General features: G+C 39.2%; 1 protein-coding gene across 4 annotated transcripts in view; it reads left to right on the forward strand.

The window, feature by feature from the left end:
* Nucleotides 1–15,652, forward strand: part of LOC127446451 (septin-9-like) — a 127,538-nt gene extending 111,886 nt beyond the window's left edge. For all 4 annotated transcript variants that reach the window (XM_051707361.1, XM_051707362.1, XM_051707363.1 and 1 more), the window contains 5 exons: nt 3,854–3,971; nt 6,737–6,832; nt 8,794–8,890; nt 13,566–13,617; nt 13,749–15,652. In XM_051707361.1, the coding sequence (XP_051563321.1) occupies nt 3,854–3,971; nt 6,737–6,832; nt 8,794–8,890; nt 13,566–13,617; nt 13,749–13,905 (520 nt within the window). In that variant the 3' untranslated portion in view covers nt 13,906–15,652. The remainder of the gene's footprint in view (nt 1–3,853; nt 3,972–6,736; nt 6,833–8,793; nt 8,891–13,565; nt 13,618–13,748) is intronic.
* The last annotated feature ends 11,028 nt before the right edge of the window (nt 15,653–26,680 follow it).

Raw genomic sequence — 26,680 nt, forward strand, 5'->3', positions numbered from 1 at the left:
CCCAGATTCATCTGTCAGCACTGGCTGCAAGATTGCCATAAAGTTCAATCTTGAACATTTCACACAGACCCTTTGAGACTTTGTGGAGACTTGTATAATCGCATTAGTGGATGTCACACTGGTTGGTAGCCATCTCCATGTGGTTTTGTGGGAAACAGGAATTAAAACGAGAAGTGCCCACTGCAAATGGTGACTCCTTCCTCTATGACAGAATTACAATGAGACCAACAGTTGGGGTTATTTGTTCAAAATATTGGATTGGCTTTTCCCATCCCAGGACCAGGGGTGGAAAGAGTACTGAAAAATAATACTCAAGTAAAAGTACTGTTACTTCTTAAAAAATGCAGTTTGAGTAGAGTAAAAGTACCTGTCCTAAAAACTACTCAAGAGTAAAAGAGTAGCTCATTTAAAAGTACTCATGAGTAGTGAGTATTGAGTACTGAGTTGCAGAAGCTATGCCCCTTTATAATAAAAACTCTATGCAGCAATTAAAAAATGTAGCACACATACTATAATTTATATTCCCTTTTATGGCTGTTTGCCAGAAAGAATAAAAAATATAGGTATTTTATAGGTGTTTGTGATTAACAACTTTTAAAATACATCACTTATCTGTGATACTGTAAACACTACATGAATCTGATTTAAAAATAAATAAATAAAAGGGTGACATGATTACAGAAATGAAAAGATGAAAAAGTTATTTTCAATATCATAATGCATGAAACAATTACATTAAAATCAGTTTATGTGTAGGGTCTAAATTTCCCTTAATGCCAACAGAGAGATTTATTGTTATGTATAAAACATGTTCAAAACAATGCAAGGAATGCAAAAAAAACAACAACAAAAAAAAACACAAAAAAGCAGGGTCACTTGGCACGTCATGTCCCACACAATAGAGGCGGTAGAGCAGTTGTTTGGTACAGAAGCTACATCGGGCTTTAAAAGAATAATTCACACAAAAATTTAAATTCACTCATTATTTAGTCACCCTTATGCCATCCCAGATGTGTATGACTTTCTTTCTTCAGCAGAACACAAATTAAGATTTTTAGAAGAATATCTCAGCTCTTTTGGTCCATACAATGCAAGTGAATGGGTGCCAACATTTCGAAGATCCAAAAATCACATAAATCAGCATAAAAGTAGCCTAATCCATGTGACTCCAGTGATTAAATCCATTACTTCAGAAGTTATATGATAGGTGTGGGTGAGAAACAGATCAATATTTAAGTCCATTTTTGCTAGAAATTCTACTTCCTGCTCAGTCAACCTCCACTTTAACATTCACTTTCTTCTTCTTTTGTTTTTGGTGATTCATGTTCTTCATGCATATCGCTATCTACTGGGTAGGGAGAAGAATTTCTAATATTATTAGAAATAATAATATTGCCATATTCTGATTAAAATCAAAATATTGATGTGCATGTCAACATAGACAGTATCATAAGCCATACTAAATATGCCAGCTCTGACCCACCTTAGCCCCTATTATCAAAAGCGGCTCTGATGCTGCTTTGGATCTGTGTAAATAAAATGCCAGATCTGCTTTAAATTTTGTTATTGTCATGGCAAGCAGATTATGACAATCAACAAGCGGTAGCCAAAACGAATAGCCTAATAACACTGCTTGTTTAAAGAAAAGAAAAGCATGTGATATGTTGCGCACACTGAACACTAATTTATATTTTCATATTTTTATTCATAATTTCATGTTTCAATACATATACATTTCCTTATTTCATATTTAAAACATTGTCATATTATTTACACATTTCATGTGAACACGCGTATATACTGCCTCTAGCTAAATCTAATTTTGTACTCTTGGCATACAGTGTTTGGTAGTGTAAACTTAAGCACATATACATACTGTAAATATACACTCACCGGCCACTTTATTAGGTACACGTGTACATCTAATTATTCATGCGATTATCTATTTAGCCAGTCCTGTGGCAGCAGTGTAATGTATAAAATCATGCATATATGGATCAGGAGCTTCAGTTAATGTTCACATCAAACATCACAATGGGGAAAAAATGTGAACTCAGTGATTTAGACCATGGCATGATTGTTGGTGCCAGACGGGCTGGTTGGAGTATTTCTGTAATATTCTGGGATCTTCACGCACAACAGTCTCTAGAGTGTATTGAGAATGGTGTGAAAAACAAAAAACAACCAGTGAGCATCAGTTCTGTGGATGGAAACGCCTTGTTGATGAGAGAGGTCAACGGAGAATGGCCAGACTGGTTCGAGCTGACAGAAAGGCTACGGTAACTCAGATAACCCCTCTGTACAATTGTTGTGAGCAGAATAGCATCTCAGAATGCACAACATGTCGAACCTTGAGACGGATGGGCTACCTCAGCAGAAATCCAGATTTGTCAGACCAGGTGATGTTTTTCCAATCATCTACTGTCCAGTTTTGTGAGCCTCAGTTTCTTGTTCTAAGCTGACACTAGTGGTACCTGGAGGGGTCTTCTGCTGCTGTAGCCCATCTGCCTCAATGTTCGACGTGTTGTACATTCAGAAATGCTTTTCTGCATAGCACTGTTGTAACACATGTTTATTTGGGTAACTGTCACCTTCCTGTAAGCTTGGACCAGTCTGGCCATTCTCCTCTGACCTCTGTCATTAACAAGCCTTTTTGACCACAGAACTGCCACTTGATGGATGTTTTTTTTTATTTTTCACACCATTCTCTTTACACTCTAAAGACTGTTATGCGTGAAAATCCCAGGAGATCAACAGTTACACAAATACTTAAACCAGCCCGTCTGGCACCAACAATCATGCCAGGGTCTAAATCACTGAGATCACATTTTTTCCCCATTCTTATGGTTGATGTGAACATTAACTGAAGCTCCTGACCCATATCTGCATGATTTACACTGCTGCCACACGATTGGCTGATTAGATTATCGCATGAATAAGTAGATGTACAGGTGTACCTAATACAGTGGCCGGTGAGTGTATATTACAAGGGTGTTTCTTATTGGTAGTTATTGGACTACATGCTAGAATTGCCTACATTGCCTTACTGTGTGAGTTTAATACTTAAATGTCATGAGTACATATAATGCTTCACAGAGATTCTCTGTATGTACATGTATATTTTGTGTGTTTTAACACACAGCGGAATATTATTCAAAGCCCTTTGGCACAGCGGTCATCACCATGTAATAGAATCCCAGCTCAGATTGTGACATCTTTTTGTCCTGGGGACTAAGAGGCTCTGTGTATTTTCATTCCAGTTTGTTATAAAGGCAAAATGTTATCTGTCATGTGAGTTATTAAAGATCTTGGTGTTGCTTGTGTGTGCGTTGCGGTTGTGAATACAGTAGGCTACACTCATAATAATTTCTCCACCAAGCAGACATAAACCAACATGCCACTTTTTTCTATGTAATATTTTCAAAGGTTAAAGTATACAGTCTCATAAACACATGAGAAAGGTATACAAGCCTTAACCTGGTAATAAATGCTCATCACTCTTTGAATGCCTTGTTGATTATTTGTGCTACACCTATTAGAATGTGATACTGAAGGTTAGAGCAACCTGCAGTTTACACTGTATATCACTGTCTTTACAACCTGCTGGAATAAATGGCTTAAACCAGCCTAAACTGGTTTGCTAGCCTTAGCTAGTTTAAGCTGGTCAAGCTGTTCTGACCAGTTCTCAAGTGCCTCAAACCTCTTTAAAAATGAGAGATAAGCTTATCTGCTTAGACTGGTAAAACTTTTTTTCCGGCCTTGATTAGAGACCACTCTTTCTCTTTCCCTGACACACACATTATCTCCAGTTTGTCAACTTTGGGTATGATTGCTTTGTTTTTCCCTGTTTTAGTTTGCGGCCAATTGACATTGAATTTATGAGGCACCTGAGTAAAGTAGTGAACATCGTCCCTGTTATTGCTAAGGCAGACACACTCACCCTGGAGGAGAGAGACTTCTTCAAACAGAAGGTGAGTAATTCATCTTAGCTTCTCCACAGAATGTAGAAGGAGGCTTTTTATTAGATTTTTTCAATTAATCTCCTTGTAACATTGTGGTGAGGGTCCTCTTCCTCTTGTGTGTCAATAAAAGGGTGTTGGCAGGTACAGTAGCATGTGTGTATATTATTATAGTATTAGTTATTTTCTATACTATAACAATATAGTACTAATTTTTCTCCCCTTAAAGGGATCTCTGTAACCACCCATAATTTGCTGAACTGATGTGTAAAGTTAAAAAAAAAATATCTTCAGTCCTGCTTGGACAATTTTAATTATATACAGGAAAAGCCTTGAATCTTTGGTTGAGTATGTTTGTATTGAAACATTTTATAGATGTAAAAAGTATGATTTTCATTACAGTAAAAAACAATAATCAGCATTCCCAAAATTCCCTGCATGACCCATCATATTTCATTATATTTTATGGGAATAGTTATGTTTCTTCTTATTTTAATATCAGTTACATACATTGGGGTGTTCTGTTTTATATTGAATGCAGTTTAGTTAATGTTTACTGCATTATTTAAATTTCACATGTGTTACCCTGATGGTGTTTAGTGTTTGTGTGAGTGCAACTGAGCACTGTCTCTTTATGTTTATCGGTCATTACACCTGGAAGTGCTCCTATTGGTGAACTTCATGTCATCATGTGGTCTTCTGTCATTTTAACGGTGATTAACAATACCTTATAAAGGCTGTTCTATAAAGTTGTTTACATTTTTACTGTATTTTTTAAAATAATTATTCTGGCAGCTGCCAGTTTCTTTTCTTTCTTTTTTTTTTTTTTTTCAACAGGATTTATTTTCTTACAGTGTGGAGTTGGTATATGGAGGTTTGCTGTAAAAGCAGCACTAATAGGCTATCTGACAATAAAACTGGATTACAGTATGTTAATTTTCAGTAATCTGAGCATTGATTGTATGGAAGAGTTAAATTACATTTCAAGGTGTGAATTTTCATTTTGGCATGAATCCAGTATTTTATTTGTATTTTTTTTATACAAACCCACATACATTGTTTTTCAATAATGAAATAAGCAGCATTACAAAAGTAATGAAGTGTTTGCTCATTTTCCACAGGTTGTTAATGAAAAGCAATGTCATGAGTTTATTGAATTTCACATGGTTCCTCTGTAATGACTGCATTTCAGTGTGGCATGAATTCTGTTCCATATGACCAAAGTGGTGCATCCACTGTATATAAACAGTTCATAAGATTGCTTAATGGTGCACTTTGTAAATTTGTTGTGTATGTTGCACCAGTCATCTTGCACTTACACTGACACCTAGTGGTGTGGAGGCAGCATCATGCAAAAGCAATAGTTGTTGATTATGACATTAAAGAAATGTGCTTTTCACAGTCAGCCAGCCCTAATTAATTTATTCTGTGAATGAAAGTATCTGATAACAGTGGGCTAACCAAGATAAAGTGTGTATTACTCGGCAGGTTGTGTGATCTCAAAATGGCTGCCCCCATGAAAAATAATATAAATGTAAAATAAAAACATTTCTATTAGCTACTGGTCTGACTGAAGTCTTCATCTCATGTGAGTTTACAGCATTTTAAACATTTCTCAAAAGTACTATTTATTTTTTAAGCGTGAAACTTTTTTAATGAGAAAAAATTACCGTGTGCACTTTTATTGTTTTTATTCATTGAAACTGTTTGTTTGTACTCATGTAGTGGGTGAGCGCTGGGTCATTGCTTAAATTCACATGGTCTGAGACAAAACTTCTATGTGTGGGCCCCCCTCCCCCTGGCTTCAATGAGAAGGCTGTATCATATATGATATTAGTGGGTCCCCTCATCACAGGGTGTGGAAAAATGTTCCTGGTTGTTCCCCCTGACGACAGCCCTGTGTGACAGCAACTGTATTTTTCTCATACTTCACACAGCATAACGTCTATTGATTTTGCCTGTGCAAAAGCTGCCAAAGGAAACTCACTTGGTGTCCAAGCTACCGTTTCCTCCTTACATTTGCTTCACCTGCCAAACAGAACAAACCCCTGGCTCCAGAAGCTCTTCTGGCTTGTACGCTTCAGTTATGCTTGGCTGTGTGTTCAACACACAATTCTTGGATCCCTCTCCTCCACCCCACTCAGCCTATGACCTGACAGGAGAGTAGGGTGACTTCATTTTCAACCCTGAGCTCTTGAGCACATTGATGTGAACCTGAAGGATATATCTGGTATATTTGATTAAATGTCCGGCTCAGGAGAACAGATAATCAAAATAAACCACTCAGAGTGGATTCTGTGAAGGGTGTAGTTTTGATTCGTGGTCATTCATTAAAGTCTCCCGCTGGCTGAAAGCTCTCCAACTGTGTTCTTTTCACTCGTTCTTCTGGCAGCCAATGGCCAGTTTAAATCTTAATTGCCAAAGGTCTAAAGTCATGTGGGTTGCAATTATTCAGTCTGACATCTGTGCTTCTGAAAAGAGTGATGACCCTTTATTTACAGAATGCGTCATTAATTATATATTTTGTGTCTTGTGTCTTGAATGCCCTTTCTTATTCTCACTGAAACTCTTAGTTACTCATTTTGTCATTATTTTTAAAATGAATCATTCTCTACTGTTGAAAGGAGATTATTAGGCCTCCTTTTGAATAGGATGTCTTATAAATAGCCTCATAACCTCATGTCCTGTGCATGCACATTCTTGCATGTCTTCCATAGATGTCCAAGAAACTGAACAATGATTGATGCATTCACTCTCTGATGTGTGTGTGTCCACAGATAAGAGAGGACTTGCGAGCCAATGAAATCGAGGTCTACCCTCAAAAGGAATTTGATGAAGATGCAGAGGATAGATTGATTAATGAAAAGATCAGGGTATGTCCACATATCATTTTATAACTCTATTAATCCATCATACAATCACTCATCCTATATTATCTGTTATAATGGGCTGTTCATGACACTTTTCTGCTTTTGATTTGCTTTGTATTATTACTCCAAGTGTTGCATTTGTAGGCTACACTACCATTCAAATGTTTGGAATCACAATTTATTTATTATTATTATTATTGTTGTTGTTTTTTTAAAGAAATTAATGCTTTTGTTCACCAAGGATGCATTAAATGGATCAAATACTGCCAAAAACTTATTACTGTTTGAAATAGCTATTTTATGTTTTTTTTTTTTTTTTTAAATTAAAATCTTTGCCCATGATGGCAAAGCCCCATTTTCGGCAGTTATTACTCCAGTCTATTAAGAAAATACAGTAACATGTCTTCTAATCTTTGAGAAATTTTGATTCTACAGTGGTAGTTTGGTACTCAAGAAACATTTCTTACATATTACTGGAACAGCTGAAAACAGTTGTGTTATTTAATGACATTTGAACATAGCAATACAGTGTCTTTTTTCAGTTACTGAAGTACTGAGTATGCTTCAATTTCCTGCAAGTCACTTTACACTTCCAAGTCAAATTTTGGTTAGGAATATGGCCAAAGAGAAACAAATTTTTCTAAAAACTGTAACCGATTACAGTTTCATATTTTTTGTATCCTGATTACGTAACACTGTTACAAGTATTCAGTTACTCCCCAAACCTGCTCACAGCTCCTAAACTGGCAGCTTCAATGTCCAGTACAGGCCAAACACTAGTTTCATCTGCAGCAGTGAGGTGAAGACTCTGAAACTCTGCCTAAAAGGCCAACATCCTAAAGAAAATGTTGAAACTGAAAATGGCAAATAATAAGAAAAAAAAGGGTAGAATGTGCAAAAGAACTTAGATCGAGTGGTAAATTATTAGAAAGGAGTATTATGGATGGATGAATCAAAGTTTGAAGTGTTGAATGGTTGTTAGAAATGTCTGATGATAATATCCATGAAAAGTGTCCTACAAACCAGTTACATCTTTGGGAAGTGCTCCAAAAAAAGGGGGGTTCAATTTCACCTGAATGTTGTAATAAACTGCCTGTTAGAATGCCTAAGTTGCTATTGCTGCAAATAAAGAGGATTTGTGAATAAACAAAGTTTGAAGAATAACGCATTTATTTAAACATAAATAGTTAATTGTGATATTATAAATGTCTTTATTGTAATTCTTGTTCAAACTTGAATCATTGAATCATCAAAGAAAATTATCATTTTCTTTTTAAAAAGCAGAAAAAATATCATGGTTATTCCAAACTTTTTTGAGTGAATATCTAGGATTTTTATTAGAAACAGATGTCAAAGATCGATAATCAGTGTGACCGGTATCTTTTACCAAAATTCACACTTTTACACGTAAACACCAGATCTACTGATAAGTGCAGGTATTTGGTGTATCTCTAAAGAGTAGCACCCAAAAATGCCATTGCATCACTGTGTGTTATGCTGGATATTATAATAATAACAGCATTCATTACTCTTTTGTTTTTACATAACAGCCATTGATTCTTAAGTGATTTTCAAGCTTAACAGTCAGACATAGCCCAAAACAAACATGAAAATGAATTTGCAATTATTTATATCTCAAAGCAATTTGTATTATTATTATCATTCGTAGTAGTAGTTGTAGTAGTAAAATTATACTTACTTATTGTTATTATCATTATTGTTAATAATAATAAGAGGAAGAACTAGAAGTTTTCATAATGAATCTTGTGATTTTTATTGTTATAGTTTAATGATTATTTATGTATTATTTTGTCAGAAAGCAGAAATAAATCAATAATTAAAAATTGGTTCTGCATATAGGTTATTGGACACATAAACATAAAAATAATTGGTACTTATAATAAAAATTAATAGTCAAAAAAATGATATCAGTCAATCTCGTTTTCACATGGTCTCTGTTGTAGGAGATGATCCCTTTTGCTGTGGTAGGAAGTGATCAAGAATATCAGGTCAATGGAAAAAGACTTCTGGGCAGGAAAACAAGATGGGGGACAGTAGAAGGTAGTACACACAAACACACACACGCTCAGCCTCTCTCCCTCTCACTCCCTCTCCACTCTTCTATCTAACTTTTTCTTGTGCAAAAACATCTGCACTCCTCTCTGCCGGTAAGCTTTGTTGTTGCATTGTTGTCGACTGGCCCTCTTCTTGATATAAATGTGCAGTGTCTGATTGTAAGGAATTTTTATGGTCTTGTGTCCACATCATCCTCCATCGACTTGTTTGTTTTACTGTATTTGAAAAGATTATCAGGATTTAAACAGTTGAGCTACACTCTTAAAACTTAATACACTGAGAGCCAGATCACAAAATTGTGCTCTCAAAATGACATCATGAAGATATTAGCTTTGTGGTGTTTCTGTCTATGAAACCTGGTTCCCATTCTTGTTGCCAAGAGCAAATCAGGTTCCTGTCCTGGATTCATCCAGCTGGATCACACAGTGTGGATAAAATCTGAATAGAGACCATCAGGGGAAAAACAAATACATAGATTTAGGAAGAGAAATGAGAATTCAAACTATTCCTACTCATAGAAAGAAAATATAGTAATAAGTAAGCTGAACCCTGCATGGACAACAGGGTGGTAAAAGTTTTATGGTTGAAAGTGAAAACTGTCTGCATGATAGCATTAGTGTAATAGTTTTGTGTGCATAGGGGCTTTGCTCCTGGGGCAATAATGTGAGTGCATTAATGATCTAAGGACGAGTTTGTTCTCTATACTTTTCTCTGTCTTTTTTCCTCAAGTTCTCTGCCATTCTCTCCGAACAGAACTCTCTTTCTGTATTCGAAAGTTAAAGCTGACGTGTGTAATTTCTGCGCCACCAAACGGAATTACAAAAATAAACGTTGTTTTCTGAACAGCTTTCTGAATATGACCCCCGTCTGCCGTTGGTCAAACAAAGAGATAGTCCTGCCCACAAACTCGTGCCATTGGTTGAGTAACGTCGTTGGGGTAAGTCTAAGCGGGTTGCTCAAAACAAACAGAGCAATTTTCATAGTGCAACAGAAACACAGTGTTTAAAGGTTTCAATAAAATGAACCCATGAATGGCTTACTAATAGCTGTATCTGCATATTAAGCTGGGATAGGAGAAAGTATTTTACAATAGAAAAAGTTACATACTCCAGATTTAAAGCAGTGGACCACTGCCTCGTCAGTCAATGACTTCACGGAACGTTTTCTGTATGAAGGCACCTCATTAGGACACTGTTTTCAGGCAGTCTTCCAAGACACCCAAACATCATGTGTAACGATCTAAAACAAATTCAAGTAAACTTTAGACAAAACCAAGCAAAAATGTAGTTATTACTTAGTAGAAATGAAGTCATAAGTGAAATATAATGATAATTATATAAATATAATGATAATTATTAAATATAGCTTCAAGTAGCAATACGGGGCCAAGCACCAGCATGGCAACCACTGCACAACACTAAGCACAACGCAAAGAACACATAGAGATCAAATGAGAAAGAAAAAAAAAACTATATTTCAAGGAACCCAAGAACAGGTTTGAACCTGCAACTTTCTGTTCAACAATCCAAGTGACAGCCCTCTGTACTACAGAGGCACGACACTGACAGTCACCAATTGGACATAATAGGCTGAGAATTAGCATATCCACAGTTGCCAGAGTCAGCTTTTTATTTGCATTAAAACAATGCCATAGTCCACTGCTGTTACCACCAGGCCACAGAGATTGCACATCTCAACTCTCCTAGTTGAGAAATTCCAAGCTGAGAGTATGAAAAGATAGCTTAGAAAGTCTTGTTAAAGCAAAGCAATTTTGAATTCAAGCAAGAATTCTGCAATGTAGTACAGCATATGTCGTAATAAGCACAACATCTCAGAGGACAAAAAGTAAAATTTTGACAACTGTCTTTAGCAGGAATCAAATTCACAACCTCTTGAGCTGAAATCCAATGCTTTAACTACTAGGCCACTCAGCTTACACTACCAAACATTGCCAAAGACACATTCCAAGCTGCAAGTACAAAACGATTGCTAATAAAAAATTGTTAGAGATAACTGATTTTGAATTTAAGCAGGAATTATGCCATGTAATACAGCTTACATAGTAGTAAGCACATCATGAAGACTCAGAGGTCAACAGAAGTATAAAATTAAAAACCATGCTTAGTTAGAATATAACTCACAATCTTTTGAACAATGGTACAATGCTTTAACTACTTGGCCACTCAGTTGAGATACCTAAACAATGCCAAATAGACTTGACAAGTTTAGAGTGAGCACACAAATGAGTTGGTTAGCATGCTAACTGATTGGGATGGTTTTGAACCTACAACTTTCCATTCAACAGGTCACTGCACAGTCCACTGGACCACAACATTGACAATCACCAAAGGGACATACCAAGCATAGATCAATCACAGCCAATCATCGTCGTCATCATAACCAACTTCGTATTCATGTAACTTTACAACAAAATGAAAATCAAAATTTGAATGGAGAAAAGCCCAGCAAACATTTAAAAGCACAATGCAAAGATCTCTGTAACAACAGAAATTTTAACTGCATGATTTGAACCTACAACCCTAGAAAATATAAACCAGTGGTTTCACACACTGAGCCACTCAGCTGACATGTTAGGCTGATGGCAAAGAGACATCGCAAGGTTAGAGTCAGCACACAAGTGTGGATTATCTTTTGAACTATAGGTGGTGCTGTCTCAAAACTGCTCAGATATCCTCAGGACATGATGTTTATGATGCATATACATTTTATTTTAAATCTGACAATGCTATTAAAAGATATATCACTTTTTAATAAAATTAAATGTGGTGGAGGGACAGTATAGCTGACATGAGAAAAATGGTATTGTTGAAATCCGCATGACCTAAGGAATCAAAAGACATTTTAGGACACACGGTTCAAAAGTTACAGGCAAAAATATAAATTTTTTACTTTTGGCCCATAGGTGGCACTGTCTCCAAACTTTGTGTGTAACCTCAGATTATGGTCCTTATGTATCATACCAAGTTTCCTTTTGATAGGACAAACTGTTGCCGAGATACAGCCTCACATCCAGTTTTACATCGATTTACGATTACTTGTTAACTTTGTGCTGCCGTAACTTTAAAACTAAGGCGAAAATCAGAATTATTTACTATAATTTCAGTGCGGCTCAGTCTGGAGATTATTTTGAGCCACTGTTTGGACAAATTGGACAAAGTTTGAAGGATGTGAAACTTTTAAACTGTAAACATCATTATCCAAGATGGCAGCTACTGTAATGGGTGGAGTTATAATGTATGGGGGTTCATTTGAAACATTAAGTGGAGAGTAATCAGACAAAAATATAATTTTATTTCTAGGACAAACGGTTGAAAAGATACACGCAAAGAAAATAGAATTTTGGACTAGTGGTGGCGCTGTGGAGTTTGTCCTAGAGGTCCCAAATTTGCTATGGGGACTATTCATGACCACCCCTATTAGTGTGCCAGGTTTCATCATTTCCTACAAATGGTTCTATGGGCTGCCATAGACTCCCATTGGGGAGGAATAATAATAATAATACTAACGGATATAATAGTGGGCTACGAACCTTCACTGCTTGGCCCCTAATAATAATAATACTAACAAAAACATTAGGTGCCACAGCACCTTCGGTGCTTGGCCCCTAATAATAATAATTATACTAATGAAAACAATAGGTGCCACAGCCCCTTCGGTGCTTGACCTCTAATAATAATAATAATAATAATAATAATAATAATGAAATCAATAGGTGCCACAGCACCTTTGGAGCTTGGCCCCTAATAAGAAGAAAACTAATGAAAACAATAGGTGCTACAGCACCTTTGGTGCTTGTCCCCTTATAAACTAATTACTGCTTTCAGCTGCTCCATCAGACTGTATTTGTTTCTTCTTTCGGCCAACCACTGAATCACACACGCAGGATTTGGGAATATCAAAGACAACAAAGGCTGCATCTACAGTTTTTCTTCCTTCAAAAACAAGATGAAGGCATTTCAATAGACACAAACATTGCCTTCTTACCTCTGTATACATCCTGCAAAGGCAGCATTTACAGCTTTCAGACGCACCCCCTCCATTGCTAAAATAGTCTTAGGTGTGTTTAACCACCTCTAGTCAACAGATAAAAATCTTGTCTGTTATTGTAAACTCCACCAGACCCCTTCATCCAAAGTATTCAAATAAGATTTTATTTGCTTAAATGGGCTTTAAAGTGTTTAAAATATTGTTTTAATACCCGTGAATGTGGAAGAATCTGTATTTCATGCACATCCTTGCTCTACAAGAAATTGGAATGTGTTTCTCACTGTACGTTTGGTAAACCTCCATTTAATGTGCTGTTTAAGGTGCTTGCAGCTGCGCTAACAGCATTTCACGTTTCTGTTACAGCACTGCCATCTAGTGGTAATAAGACGCTATTAAACCTCCAGCATTATAGAAATATTACAAAACCCTTAGAAATAGGGTTTAAATTGTGGCGGAACAGTCCTGAACGGTGTTTGGTGTTTGGGTTTCCCCTCCTAAAAAAATCCCAATTTCCCCCCTTCTTAGACACATACAGTGGCAGACAATTAACTAATAATAAATACTTTTATATTAAAGTATCATATATATGGTTTGTTAATTTAAAATTGCACTACTATTTTAAACCAAATCTTTTTTTTTTTTTTTTTTGCAGTTGAAAACATAGCACACTGTGAGTTTTCCTACCTGCGGGACCTGCTCATCAGGTAATTAAAAAATTTGCATTTCAATTCTTTTCATTTGTTAGTAAAGAGGAAGATATGAATTTCAAGTGAAGGTCACTACCAACTTCCGTCCCTCTCTTCTCTTTTCGTCTGTCTCCCTGTTCCTCTTTCAGAACTCACATGCAGAACATCAAAGACATCACAAGTAGCATCCATTACGAGATGTACCGCATACGCAGACTCAATGAGAACAACACACAAACGAACGGGCAGCCAGCAATCCATGCCAATGGTGTAACTGAGCTTGAAGTCCTCTCCCATGAGATGTAAACCTCAAACTGTCCATTCATTCATCCATCAATTTGTCCGTCCATCTGATTCTCCATCAATCTCAAAATGTTCAACGTCAACAGTCTTTCCTCCATTCATTCCTCCTCCATTATTTTGTCTGGTGGTTTCAGCTGACCACTGGTTTTCAAAACAAAACAAAACAAATGTTTCTGATGTGTGGAATATGAATATGAGTGACACATTTAAGCCTGTAGCAAAATGTGATGTTCTGTAATGAGTATTTTATTAAAGATGTACTGTGTGTCTTTTCAATATCCTTATTTAAGGGAACTGCTCAGAGTGGAAATAACGATATCTGTCAAAAATTCACCGTGCCATAATGCTTAAAGCTCTCACTGAATCAGTAACATCATTGGTTAAATTGGAATTTGATGATCATCAAATGACTGTTGGGCATACAATATAAGGTGTTTTAAAATATTCTCCATTGCTTTAGGTGCTTGAGAGTGTATTCAGCCAACTAAATCATGTTTTTGAGTGAAAAGAATGTGACAAATAATATGAAACAAAGACAAATGTGTGAAAGGATTTCTCATGTATTACAGTACTCTGCTGTAGAACATGTTTGATTATAACATCTGACCCTGTGCAGTTACTTACTTTTAGACAAGAGGTTTGATAAAAGTGTAAACATACATTTTAAGGTAGTTTTAGTATCCCTCTTTTTGTAGTGACTGCCCTGTCTGGTATCTTTACCGATCTTTGATATTTTAATGTACTTTGTGCCATATTTGCATTTGTTTCTGTGTTTTATTTCATTTTTTTAAGCATAGTTCATTTATATTGTTATTGTAATTATTGTTGTGCTTTTTATTTGTAAAGGCCTTTACGTACTTATATAAAACAAAATAAATAAATGTCCTTTTGGTTTTAGAGAGAGGCAAACATACATATTTTTATTTGTAAAGAATGATGTATTTATATACTGCACATCATGTTACCCAGATGTAATAGTATGGTTTTTGTAGGTCACATCTTTAGATTTCCAGAATGTCAGTGACCCTCAGTCTCAAAGCACATGTACTTATCAAATGTTCTGTGTTTTTATTTTTTTTTTTGCTTATCTTCTTTTTTGTCTATCAGTATTCAGTAAACGCAAGTTCTGAGCCATTCTATTCCTCTCTCCCCATTCTGTATAAATGTGACTGTGATATGTTAAGTAAATGTATTTCATGTTGTCAGTGGAAAACCATATCTTGGCCAAATGTGTGGGCAGCTAATTTGGTTAAAATAATCATACAGTCTCCTGGACATAAGCCATCTATTTTTTTAAATTGAAAAGGGGTTTATCGTACAGTCTGTACCTATATAATATTTTTATCCATTTGCAGATGACGTCTAAACTCATTTTTGCTTAAAGAGTGTCTCTTTGCATACATTATAGGGCATTGGTCTCCTTTTAGCAGACAGCTAACAAAACAGCACAATTTTGTCCGACCAAGTGCTGGCCAGTGATTTGCATTACGATTAGAAAGATAATATATGAGCTTTAATGGCTGTCAGACAATTCTTAGTGTCATTCATGTAATTTTGCAGCCCTAATGAATGCAAACCAAATATAATTTACAGTTGTCCAGTGTTCTGTTTAACCCCATCCATATCCAGACTGCGATGAACTTTAAAACAGATTATTTTATGAATATTGTACACCCAGTTGTATTTTGTTGTGGTATAAGATCAGATTTAGCTAATTAGATTTGGAAAAAATAAATATAAATTGCTATTTTTTATTGTCATCAAATTTTTTATCTGATCTTTTGTACAAAAGACCAGGTTATTTCTAACAAAGTCTTTGTTGATTGGATGTCTCTCTCTCTCTCTCTCTCTCTCTCTCTCTCTCTCTATAGTATATATATATATCATTATTGTTCATACAGTACATTCCAGGTTGTAAGATAAAATGGACACTCATTATTTGGCTAAATTAACCGACTGCTGGGATTGTGATTTGTTTCTGCACATCGTCACATGTAGGTGCAAGTCTGTTAAACAGGAGGTAATATCAGAATCAGAATCAACTTTATTGCCAAGTATGCTTACACATACAAGGAATTTTCTTGGTGACAGGAGCTTCCAGTGTACAACAATACAAAAACAATACAAAAACAGCAGCAAGACATAGATAATAATAATAATAAAAAATAATAATAATAGTTAGTCACATACGTACATACACACAGACACACACATACATACATACACACATACACATACGTAGTGCAATCTAATACAAATCTGTTATCTGTTATGTACAGTGCAAATGTTTTATTTGTGTTGTGTTGGATAAATATAAAAAAAGACTAAACTGTGTATTGCACATAATTATTGCTCAATGGGGCAATTTAACTGTTCATGAGATGGATAGCCTGAGGGAAAAAACTGTTCCTGTGCCTGACAGTTCTGGTGCTCAGGGCTCCGAAGCGTCGGCCAGAAGGCAACAGTTCAAAAAGGTAATGGGGTGGGTGAGTGGGGTCAAGAATGATTTTCCAGCCTTTTTCCTCACTCTAGAAGTGTATAGTTCTTGAAGGGGGGCAGGGGGCCACCAATAATCCTCTCAGCAGTCCGAACTGTCCTTTGTAGTCTTCTGATGTCTGATTTTGTAGCTGAACCAAACCAGACAGTTACTGAAGTGCAGAGGATAGACTCAATGACCGCTGAGTAGAACTGTATCAGCACTGTGGCAGGTTGAAATTCCTCAGCTGGCGAAGGAAATACAACCTCTGCTGGGCCTTTTTCACAGTGGAGTCAATGTGTGTCTCCCACTTCAGGTCCTGTGAGATGGTAGTGCCCAGGAACCTGAATGACTCCACTGCTGCCACAGTGCTGTTTAGAATGGCGAGGGGGGTCGGTGTTGGGGTGTTCCTCCTAAAGTCCACAATCATCTCCACCATTTTGAGCGTGTTCAGCTCAAGGTTGTTTTGACTGCACCAGACAGCCAGCTGTTCAACCTCCCTTCTGTATGCAGACTCATCGTCATCTCAGATGAGGCCGATGACAGTGGTGTCGTCTGCAAACTTCAGGAGCTTGACAGAGGGGTCCTTGGCGATGCAGTCATTGGTGTAGAGGAAGAAGAGTAGTGGGGAGAGCACACATCCCTGGGGGGCACCAGTGCTGATTGTACAGGTGCTGGAAGTGAGTTTCCCCTGTCTCACAAGCTGCTGCCTGTCCGTCAAAAAGCTGGTAATCCACTGACAGATAGACATGGGAACAGAGAGCTGGTGTAATTTATTCTGGAGTATAGCTGGGATGATGGTGTTGAAAGCCGAAATGAAGTCCACAAAAAGGATCCTTGCATATGTCCCTGGTCTGTCCAGATGTTGCAGGATATGATGCAATCCCATGTTGACTGCATCATCCACAGACCTGTTTGCTCAATAAGCAAATTGAAGGGGATCTAGAAAGTGTCACTTAAGTAGGGCCTCTGCAATAATGATCATGAGGTAATTATGCTGAATTGAATGTAAGAATACCATGGTGAAACTGTAATTTTTAAAATGTATTTAGTCCTTTATTTGGCCAGCTATAAATAATCAAAATGTAATTTCACCAGTAATTTCCTGCACAGGGTGAGATAAATTGAAATAAATAAATAAACTCATCTGTATCTCAGACTATGAATGTGTATTAAGCTACAGGACACTGAAAAAGAAGTCAAAGTTTTTTTTGTTTTGTTTTTTTATAAACCTATTTCAAAAGTGACTGACAATACCTATGATATTACATACTAAATTAAATGTTGAATTTTAAATACATTTCAGCCTAGAAGAAAATGTTTTGAAATTCTTCCAAATCACCCTGTTTAAATACAGTACATTCTTTGTCTACAGGTAACTTGCTGTTCGATGGAATTTAAGATGCTCTTTTAGAATTGGAAAGGAACCAATAAGGATTAATAGTGAACCAATAGTGGGTCTACAGAAAAGTCAGTATTTCCTGTATTATGTCTTATTCTCAACGTCATTGCACAATGCATCACAACAGCCGTTTTGATTTAAAAGCAGATTAACTCATGCTTCACACTGATGAACACAAAAAATACCATCTTTTCAGAATATTAGTTTGTAGTACTATGTGTAGTTAAGCATACACTGATGAGCCAAAACATTATGGCCACTCACAGGTGAAGCGAATAACATTGATCATCTCCTAACAAGGCCACATGTCAAGATCTGTGTAGATTAGATGTAAGTGAATAATTAGTTCTCAAAGTCAACGTGTTGAATGCAGGAGAAATGGGCAGGAGTAAAGACCTGAGCGACTTTGACAAGGGCCAAATTGTTATGGCCAGAAGACTGGGTCAGAGTATCTCTGAAACGGCAAGACTTGTGGGGTGCTCCTGGTCAGCAGTGGTGAGTACCTACTGACAGTGGTCTGAGGAGGGACAAACCGGTGACCGGGTGTTGGGTACCCAAGGCTGATCGATGTGCAAGGGCAACGAAGGCTATCCTGTCTGGTCCGAACCGACAGAAGGTCTACTGTGGCACAAGTCACAGAAAATGTTAATGATGTTTACGGGAGGATTGTGTCACAACACACAGTGCATTACAACCTGCTGCGTATGGGGCTGCGTAGCTGCAGACCGGTCAGCGTGCCCATGATGACCCCTGTCCACCATCAAAAATGCTTACAATGGGCATGCAAGCATCAGAACTGGACCTTGTAGCAGTTGGAGAATGTCACCTTGTCCGATGAGTCCCGTTTTCTTTTACATCACATGGACGGCCGTGTACGTGTGCACTGTTTACCTGGGGAAATGATGGCAACAGGATGCACTTTGGGAAGATGACAAGCCGGTGGAGGGAGTGCTCTGTGCAATGTTCTGCTGGAAAACCCTGGGTCCGGCCATTCATGTGGACATTAATTTGACATGTGCCACCTACCTAAACAACTGTGCAGACCAGGTGCACACCTTCATGACAATGGTATTCCCTGATGGCAGTGGCCTCTTTCAGCAGGATAATGCAACCTCCCACACTGCACACATGGTTTGAGGAACATGATGAAGAGTTCAAGGTGTTGCCCTGGCCTACAAATTCCCCAGATCTCAATCCAATTGAGCATCCATGGGATGTTCTGGACCAACAAGTCCGATCCATGGTGGTTCCACCTCGCAACTTACAGGATTTGAAAGATCTTCTGCAAATTTCTTGGTGCCAGATACCACAGGACACCTTTAGGGGTCTTGAAGAGTCCATGACTTGGCGTGTCTGCGCTGTTTTGGCGTCATGCAGAGGACCAACAGTATATTAGGCAGGTGGTTATAATGTTTTGGCTCATCGGTGTACATTAAATGTCTAAAGGCCTTTGTGTTTGTGTGTGTGTTTCTAACCTAGCCATACTTTGGAGACAATTTTCTGACAAATCTGTTAAAATTTCCTTTTCGGTTCATAAGCGGTATTGTTTTTATTCTAAAAATGAAAACTGTTCTAATTATAGTTAGCTTTATTTTGAAAACAATGGAGGTCCCCATTAAAATGTCTCTGTGTGCATGTGAGTGTTTACACACTAGTGGCAGACACTTATCTCACTTATCAAAAGTACAGAAGTACATTTCTTCCCTTTCCCTCTGATCCTCATCTATGAAAGCCAACAAGCAAAACAAAAAACAAAAGCTCATTCTCAAGATCAGCTAATCACCGTATTTCTAGCACATATTTTCAGAACAAGAAAACCAAGAAAATGGCTAGTAATAAATAGCTGTTTGTTAAACATATTGAAATATTAAACATGCAGGTTTCATTATATTTGCTAATTTCAATAATTAACTTAATGAAATTCTGTAGTATATTTGTTTCTTTGGGGAGCGCTCCCCCTTGCTCTGTCTACAATTCCCTTGAGCCATTTTTACAAATGCACACATTGTTAGTCCATCTATATTGTTGGCATTCATTTGTTCGCTTGCGTAATTTTGATTTCCCATTCCACCTCGTCTGCCTGACACCTTCTCCTCTCCCTCACCCTGTTCACATTAATACACACGTTCACATACATACACACTGTTTTCCCACACAAGACCTTATTACTCTGTGACTGTCTCCTGGCATATGCCAAGCCTATATACAAAGGAAGGTGGGGCTGATACCCAACCCATATGTAAATTGGCCTAGTTTTGATTAAAAGACAGCTGCAAATTCAATTAGATTTAACGGCAGAGAGAAATATCATGCCGGTCCTCAGTGGAGGGGAGTGATTTACTTGAATTAATGTTTGCCTGTCTTGCACTTGAAGTAAACACAGAGATAAAGAGAAAGGTATAATGTTGCAGATCTTTTACAAAGGGACATGAAGCGTTTGTATAGAGCATCACTGATGAAAGCCCCCCTTGCATCATTGTGGCAGCGGGGGCGTGGTCGAGCGTCCGCCCGGAGAGAGAGAAAGCAGTAAGGGTGCATACATCTGAGCCAGATTATGATTAACACCTGTTTCTAGTTGCAGTGAGCTTGGGGAGAGCAGCATAAAAGGACCATGCCACCGACAAGAAGGGAGAGAGAGCCAGAGATCTAGAGTCCCACTGGGTAGTTGATGCGTTAATGTGAAGCTAAAGAGTTATTGTGAAGCTAATGAGTTATTGTGAAGCTGTAAGCTCAGGAAGTTGACAATTAAAAAGCCTTACCTGAAACTGAAGAAACCTGGTTCCCTGTGTCCTCCTTCCCTCCCTGTGTGAAGTTTTGCTACACTGGTGCCGAAACCCGGAACATGGAACCGAAGGAAGTATGCCCCAGGGAGTCTTCGCCACTGGCTGAACTCCTCAAGTCCCTCGCCGGCCTGCACCACTCCCACCAACAGGCCGTGCTTGAGCTCCGTCAAGACCAGGATCGGCACTTCTATGAGATCCTCAGGGCTCAAGCAGAGGACCGGCAGGCGATCCGAAGCCTCCTCAGCCAGGAGAAATCCCCGGCTACGACCCCGGACAACACTACTCCCTTGCACCTGCCCTTACTCGTGAAGATGGGTGTGGAAGATTACCCGGAACCCGGCGGCCAGCTCTTCTGGTCGATGAAGTTGGAGAGGACCAGCCGCCCGTTTGCCTTCTCTCAACGTCTCCGTGACGCCTGCCGGAAATGGCTACTAGCAGGGGGACCGCGACGTCGAGGGAATTATCGACCAAGTGGTGCTGGAACAGCTGATCCACCGGCTTCCAGAAGGGGCGGCGGAATGGGTCCAGTTCCATCACCCGGCGTCACTGGAGGAAGTGGTCCAGCTGGCGGAGGACCATATGGCGGCATGCCCTAGGGCGGAAGAGCCCTCTCTCTCTCTCTCCCCTCCCCCTGTGCTTCCTCCCTTCTCTTCCCACTCCCCCCTCCCCTCTCACTCTGTCCTCTCTCCAGGCCCTGTTCCTGCACCCCGGGGGTGTGGAGACCCGCCGCCGAAGCCGGTTCCTCACTTGCGCCGGTTTATCCCTTTACCAGTGACTTCAGTGCCTTCCCACTCTCCCCCTCAGGTGGATGAACCCGCCCCCTCAAGTGCGGGCGTAGTGTCTGGGCCGGCCTGCTGGTGTTGCGGGTATCTGGAACACTTCCGGGATCAGTGTCCTGTGATGGAGCTGGGAACGGCAGTCCGGATCCCCGATGCTCCACAGGCTGCCCCTGATCAGGCTGGAGGGTACAGGATACTGGAAAGAGTCAAGGGGAGCATACACCAAGCCTTGGTGGACACGGGTTGTAACCAGACCACTATCCACCAATGCTTGGTTCAACACGAGGATTTGGGCACAACCAAAAGGGTGACGTGTGTGCATGGGGATATTCACATTTACCCTGTGGTGACCCTTGTGATCAAATTTTGGGGAACAAAACATAGAGTGGAGGCCACGGTTAGTTCCTGCCTCACCCATCAATTTTTAGGAGTAATTGGCCTGAATTCAGAAATGTATTAAAGGGAATATGCACGGATGGGTCCTGCACAAAATCGACAAGATGTGAAATGTGCGATGCTCTGGCAGGGGAGGCGGAGCTGGGGCTGTCTTCGTCAGCTCCACGTGAGGATGATGTGAGGGGGGAGAGGCTGCATTATTATTATTATTATTTTTCTGCCCTAAAAGTGTCTGGGCATCAGAGATGGTAAGTTGTAGAGATTTCAAACTTGGCAGGATGGTTCCAAATCCCTCCACTACTCAGCTGTACAGACACACATCCATCAGACACTAGGTGGTGCTATTGCGAACAAAACAAACAAAAATCACATTTTGGGCCATAAATCTTGAACTGTATGGGCTAGAAACAAAATGTTTTCTTCCTCTGATTCCTTGCGTCAAGAGTTTTACCCCCTGACAGAAGTTTTACGCCCCTTCGTTTTACCGCTATTTTGGATTGTTTGAAAAAAATTCAAAACAAACTCATCCTAGGCCGTTTGCCCAATCGGAACCAAACCAGTGCAGAATGATTCAGCAGAGTCCCAATATGAAAAGTTATCAAAGGAATTTAGACATTTTGATTTATCATCAAATGGTATGCCAAAACGTTCGTAGTGGGCGTGTCCATTTTACTAAAATGGTTATAACTTTTCAACGGATTGAGGTATTATCACCAAATTTGGTAAACTTATGTATGGGCTCATGTTGAGGTCACATGAAAAATATTGCACACCTTTGCCTCTTGGTGGCACTCTAATAATTAAAAAAAAAAATTGCATGCACTGTCTTTGTCCAAGGTGCCATCAAGGTCTATGAGGACAGTCGCATATCTTTAAAAACATGGCCACCATCGACCAATCAGATTCAGTAGCTTTTATATAGGGTTAAATAAGACCGATTGGAACTAAACTTGGTATACCTATTTGTCTCTTGGCCCAAGAGGTCTGTGCAAAATTTGACAAAAATTGGCCACCTGGAGGCGCTATTGCGTTTTACATGCATGTAAATTGTTGTATATACCACTGTGTTTAAAAAAGAAACACATTATTCAGACCATGCTGTAAAATGAAGCTACTGCCCATCACTGTAAATGAGGTCTCTGAGATATAGGGATATAGGTCTATATATACACTCAAGCAGTGCAATGCATAAAATCATTCAGATATGGTCAGGACCTTTCGTTAATGTTCACATCAACCATCAGAATGAGGAAAATATGTGATCTCAGTTATTTCGAACATGGCATGATTTTTGGAGCCAGATGGTCTGGTTTGAGAATTTCTGTAACTGCTGATCTCCCGGGATTTTCATGCACAACAGTCTTTAGAGTATACTCAGTTATGCCAAAAACAAAAAAACATCCAGTGAGTGGCAGTTCTGCAGACAGAAATGCCATATTGATGACAGTGGTCAGTGGAGAACGGCCAGACTGGTTCGAGCTGACAGAAAGGCTACAGTAACTCAGATAACCACTACGTACAATTGTAGTAAGCAGAATAGCATCTCAGAATGCACAGCATGTCGAACCTTGAGGCAAATGGGCTACAACAGTAGAATACCACGTCCGGTTTCACTTCTGTCAGCCAAGAACAGAAAACTGAGGCTGCAGGGGGCACAGGCTCACCAAAACTGGACAGTTAAAGACTAGAAAAACATAGCCTGGTCTGATGAATCTTGATTTCTGCTGGGGTACACAGATGGTAGGCCCACTGCAGCCTGTTGTGACTGTTGTGATTGTCATAATTTTATGCATTGCACTGCTGCCACACGACTGGCTGATTGAATAATCGCATGAATAAATATGTGTACAGGTGTACCTAATAAAGTTGTCAGTGTGTGTGTGTGTGTGTGTGTGTGTGTGTATATATATATATATATATATATATATATATATATATATATATATATATATATATATATATATATACACTATATTGCCAAAAGTATTCGCTCACCCATCCAAATAATTGAATTCAGGTGTTCCAATCACTTCCATGGCCACAGGTGTATAAAATGAAGCACCTAGGCATGCAGACTGCTTCTACAAACATTTGTGAAAGAATGGGCCGCTCTCAGGAGCTCAGTGAATTCCAGCGTGGTACTGTGATAGGATGCCACCTGTGCAACAAGTCCAGTCGTGAAAGTTCCTCGCTACTAAATATTCCACAGTCAACTGTCAGTGGTATTATAACAAAGTGGAAGCGATTGGGAATGACAGCAACTCAGCCACGAAGTGGTAGGCCACGTAAAATGACAGAGCGGGGTCAGCGGATGCTGAGGCGCATAGTGCGCAGAGGTCGCCAACGTTCTGCAGAGTCAATCGCTACAGACCTCCAAAATTCATGTGGCCTTCAGATTAGCTCAAGAACAGTGCGTAGTGAGCTTCATGGAATGGGTTTCCATGGCCGAGCAGCTGCATCCAAGCCATACATCACCAAGTGCAATGCAAAGCGTCGGATGCAGTGGTGTAAAGCACGCCGTCACTGGACTCTAGAGCAGTGGAGACGCGTTCTCTGGAGTGACGAATCACGCTTCTCCATCTGGCAATCTGATGGACGAGTCTGGGTTTGGCAGTTGCCAGGAGAACGGTACTTGTCTGACTGCATTGTGCCAACTGTGAAGTTTGGTGGAGGGGGATTATGGTGTGGGGTTGTTTTTCAGGAGCTGGGCTTGGCCCCTTAGTTCCAGTGAAAGGAACTCTGAATGCTTCAGCATACCAAGAGATTTTGGACAATTCCATGCTCCCAACTTTGTGGGAACAGTTTGGGGATGGCCCCTTCCTGTTCCAACATGATTGCGCACCAGTGCACAAAGCAAGGTCCATAAAGATATGGATGAGCGAGTTTGGTGTGGAAGAACTTGACTGGCCTGCACAGAGTCCTGACCTCAACCTGATAGAGCACCTTTGGGATGAATTAAAGCGAAGACTGGGAGCCAGGCCTTCTCGTCCAACATCAGTGTCTGACCTCACAAATGCGCTTCTGGAAGAATGGTCAAAAATTCCCATAAACACACTCCTAAACCTTGTGGAAAGCCTTCCCAGAAGAGTTGAAGCTGTTATAGCTGCAAAGGGTGGGCTGACGTCATATTAAACCCTATGGATTAAGAATGGGATGTCACTTAAGTTCATATGCGTCTAAAGGCAGATGAGCGAATACTTTTGGCAATATAGTGTATATATATATACAAGGTATATAATGGGTTTGGGGACTCCTAGACGCCAAATAGAACATGAAGGTAAAATACAGTAAAATGGAGCTGAGAGCACTCTTATTGTGGAAATCTGCAGAGCTTTCTGTGGAGTTCTGCGGGCACAGATTCATTGTGAGCCTGTCCTTCAACAATATCATGACCCATTGTCATCATTCTGTAAACACATTCTTGGAACACAATGTAAATCCAATCCAGATAAGGTCAAAAGTCTTTTAGAATTGTTTCCAAAATTTGGAAATGTGCTTTTGAGTGAATGGAATTTTAAAAGCATTTGAGATGGCTGCACTTAAATCACAGAAGATTATTCATCTCAACACCTAACCCCTCTCTACCCTTGCCCCCCAGTCCAGCTGCAATGCTCTGCTTCTGACTGGTATCACCATTTATTACTTGCACACATACACACACACACACACACATGCATTGCTGCTTGTTGCCCCACCTGAGCACATTGTCATCACCGTTCCACAGTCGTTCACTCACTGATGGAAAAACCCGCTCCAATATGCAAAAAAGACAGAAAAGTTAAATGTGGGTTGCCTGGGCAACGGAAAAGTTATTTCCAAATGCTGATGGAAATCAATGTCATGTGCAAGGCTGCTCTGTCCTCAGGAAAATTTGAAAAATCGGGAGGGGGGATGTATGTGTTTGTGTGTTTGTGTTTGTGTGTGTGTCTGCAAGAGAGAGAGAGAGAGAAAGAGAGAGAGAGAGAGAGAGAGAGAGAGAGAGAGAGAGGGAAGGGAGGGAGGGAGAGAAAGAGAAAAAAGGTGAAAGGTAGAAATGGAGAGAGCGGAGGGACAGGGAAGGAGGGACAAAAGAACAAAGAGAAAAGAGAAGAAATAGCAAGAGGAGGAAAGAAATCACATTTATCCTTGTGATCCTTAAGGGGTTCTCGCTGTTCTTCAAAAAAGACAGAGCAATTCGCCATTTCATTAGATGCTCTGTGCAATCGGCATTAATTTCCTACATTATTTATCTATGCACGGCAGGAAACATTATGTACATTATGTATATTTATTTATTATGAGTCTGGATCTGTTTGTTTGTGGCTCTGTTTCTATGTGTCTATGATTATTATATATATATATATATATATATATATATATATATATATATATATATATACAGTTGTGCTCAAAAGTGTGCATACCCTGGCAGAAATAGTTAAATTTTGGCATTGATTTTGAAAATATGACTGATCATGCAAAAAAAACTGTCTTTTATTTAAGGATAGTGATATTATGAAGCCATTTATTATCACATAGTTGTTTGGCTCCTTTTTAAATCATAATGATAACAGAAATCACCCAAATGGCCCTGATCAAAAGTTTACATACCCTTGAATATTTGGCCTTGTTACAGATACACAAGGTGACACACACGGGTTTAAATAGCAATTAAAGGTTAATTTCCCACACCTGTGGCTTTTTAAATTGCAATTAGTGTCTGTGTATAAATAGTCAATGAGTTTGTTAACTCTCACGTGGATGCACTGAGCAGGCTAGATACTGAGCCATGGGGAGTGGAAAAGAACTGTCAAAAGACCTGTGTAACAAGGTAATGGAACTTATCACCCAACCATCACCCAGCCAAAACTGCGACTCGTCAATGAAGAGCACTTTTTGCCAGTCCTGTCTGGTCCAGCGAAGGTGGGTTTATGCCCATATGTGACATTGTTGCCAGTGATGT

This window comes from Myxocyprinus asiaticus, chromosome 9, assembly GCF_019703515.2.
Source record: "Myxocyprinus asiaticus isolate MX2 ecotype Aquarium Trade chromosome 9, UBuf_Myxa_2, whole genome shotgun sequence".
NCBI classification, from domain to species: domain Eukaryota; kingdom Metazoa; phylum Chordata; class Actinopteri; order Cypriniformes; family Catostomidae; genus Myxocyprinus; species Myxocyprinus asiaticus.